The sequence below is a fragment of the Echinops telfairi genome, unplaced genomic scaffold (assembly GCF_000313985.2).
Source record: "Echinops telfairi isolate 266 unplaced genomic scaffold, ASM31398v2 ScPeMD7_655;HRSCAF=1070, whole genome shotgun sequence".
NCBI classification, from domain to species: Eukaryota; Metazoa; Chordata; class Mammalia; order Afrosoricida; family Tenrecidae; genus Echinops; species Echinops telfairi.
In genome coordinates, this window is record NW_022104553.1 from 21,233,161 (window position 1) to 21,234,865 (window position 1,705).

General features: G+C 56.4%; 1 protein-coding gene across 1 annotated transcript in view; it reads right to left on the bottom strand.

Moving 5' to 3' along the window:
- The window catches only part of MYH14 (myosin heavy chain 14), a 78,177-nt gene that overhangs the window by 25,284 nt on the left and 51,188 nt on the right, over positions 1-1,705 (bottom strand). Inside the window, exon 22 of the mRNA XM_045292625.1 lies at positions 372-495. Within this exon, the coding sequence (XP_045148560.1) occupies positions 372-495 (124 nt within the window). The remainder of the gene's footprint in view (positions 1-371; positions 496-1,705) is intronic.

The following is a 1,705-nucleotide window of genomic DNA, read 5'->3' on the forward strand; positions in this document are numbered from 1 at the left end:
TAAGGGGGTATTAATAATACGGGTCTCAAACTGCAGAAAATGTCCTAAAATTGATTGTTGTGGTGACTGCACAAATCTGAAATACATGTATACCACTGGGTTGTACAGTCATGAATGCTAGGTCCCTAAAAGCATTGCAAACCCAAACAAAACCGCTAGTGGGCGCCTGAATCAGAGTCAGGCAGTGGGCCAGCCAGAGAAAGGCAGACAAACACAGCAAGGGAACTGGACTCAGGGTGGCGGTGGCCAGAAGCGACTTCAGGGCTGAGAGGACGTGGTCCCAGTCAACAGGCAGGCTGCTGAGGACCCCACCCCTCACCCTCTCAGCACAGGCCCCACACGGAGACCCCCGACTCGGGCATCCCCGTTACCTTCCATGTCTGTGATGGTGGCCTCGTACTTGAGCCGCAGCTTGTTGAGGCTCTTCACCTTCTCCTCCTCCTCCGCTGCCTGGGAGGAGAACTCAGCCAGACGCTCCTCCAGCAGCTTCCGCTCCTGCAAGCCGAGGGGCCAGGGGGGCAGAACAGGGGGTCAGGGCTGGGGGGCTTCGCTCTCTGCCACCTGCTCGTCCCGGGAGGCCCTGCTCAACTTCTTTCCACCAGCTGAAAGTTGTGTGTGTGTGTGTGTTTTGCTTATTGATGTCTAGGTGCTCTTTCTATAGGAGAACGCCAATTCTTTTCTCTCTCTCTCTCTCTTTTTTTTTTTTTTAAGCTTTTTATTGTGGATTAGGAGGCGGGAGCTTACAGATCAGATCCTCGTTTGGGCATCCCGCAACTTATCCAACCTCCCAGTGGCTTGCCCTGTTTCTACCCGTTTGTTTGTTTTTTCCCCTCCTCAATCTCCCCCTTGTGGAAGGTCATCTTCCCCTTCCCCCTAAGAAGCTGGTGTTGTTGTGGGCGATGCCTTGAATGGCTAGTTACACTTTCAACCCACCTGTGTCCCCATGGGAGGAGGAGATGAGGCTGTCTGCTCCTGGCAAGGTTTAGGGTTTCAGAAGCCCACAGGGGACAGTTCTACCCTGTCCTATAGGGCAGGTATGAATCTTATGGGGCCTCAAGGAGACGGCCGGACACGGCACCTGCAGCCAGGGCTCAAGCATACTGGTCAGAGGACCAGGCGGGGAGCGGGGCCGCAGGGTTTTGGCCCCTGTGGGTCAGAGCCGGCTGGGCGGCACCTGGCAACCACAACCTAAGTTCGGAGAGGGTCCATGATCCCCAGGGCCTGGCATGGGGGTGTCTGGGGGGACGGGCACTGATACTGATGTGCGCGGGGCTCCTTTCTGAGTGACCAAGTAACAGATGCAGCTGTGGCGGGGGGGAAAGCTGACCAACTATACCCTTCCCTGGGGAGCTCCGTGAGCTCTCCCTTGATAAACTCACTGCCATCAAGTCATGCGAACTCATAGTGACCCTATAGGACAAGGTGGAACTGCCCCCGTGGGTTCTGGAGGCTGTAACTCTTGACGGGTGTAGACAGCCTCCTCTTTCTCCCTTGGTGTGCCCGGTGGTTTCAAACCACTGACCTAGGTTAGCAGCCCAACTATGCCGCTAGGGCTCCTCCTCCTCTCTTGGTAAAGCACTCGGGGGAAAATTGCAAAAGCCGGGAGACTAGCTCTGATGGCCCCCACGTGGCCACCCCTAAACGGCTGCCCCACCCACCACCTGAGCACCAGCCCCACCCCACCCACTCCATAACCCAACTGCAT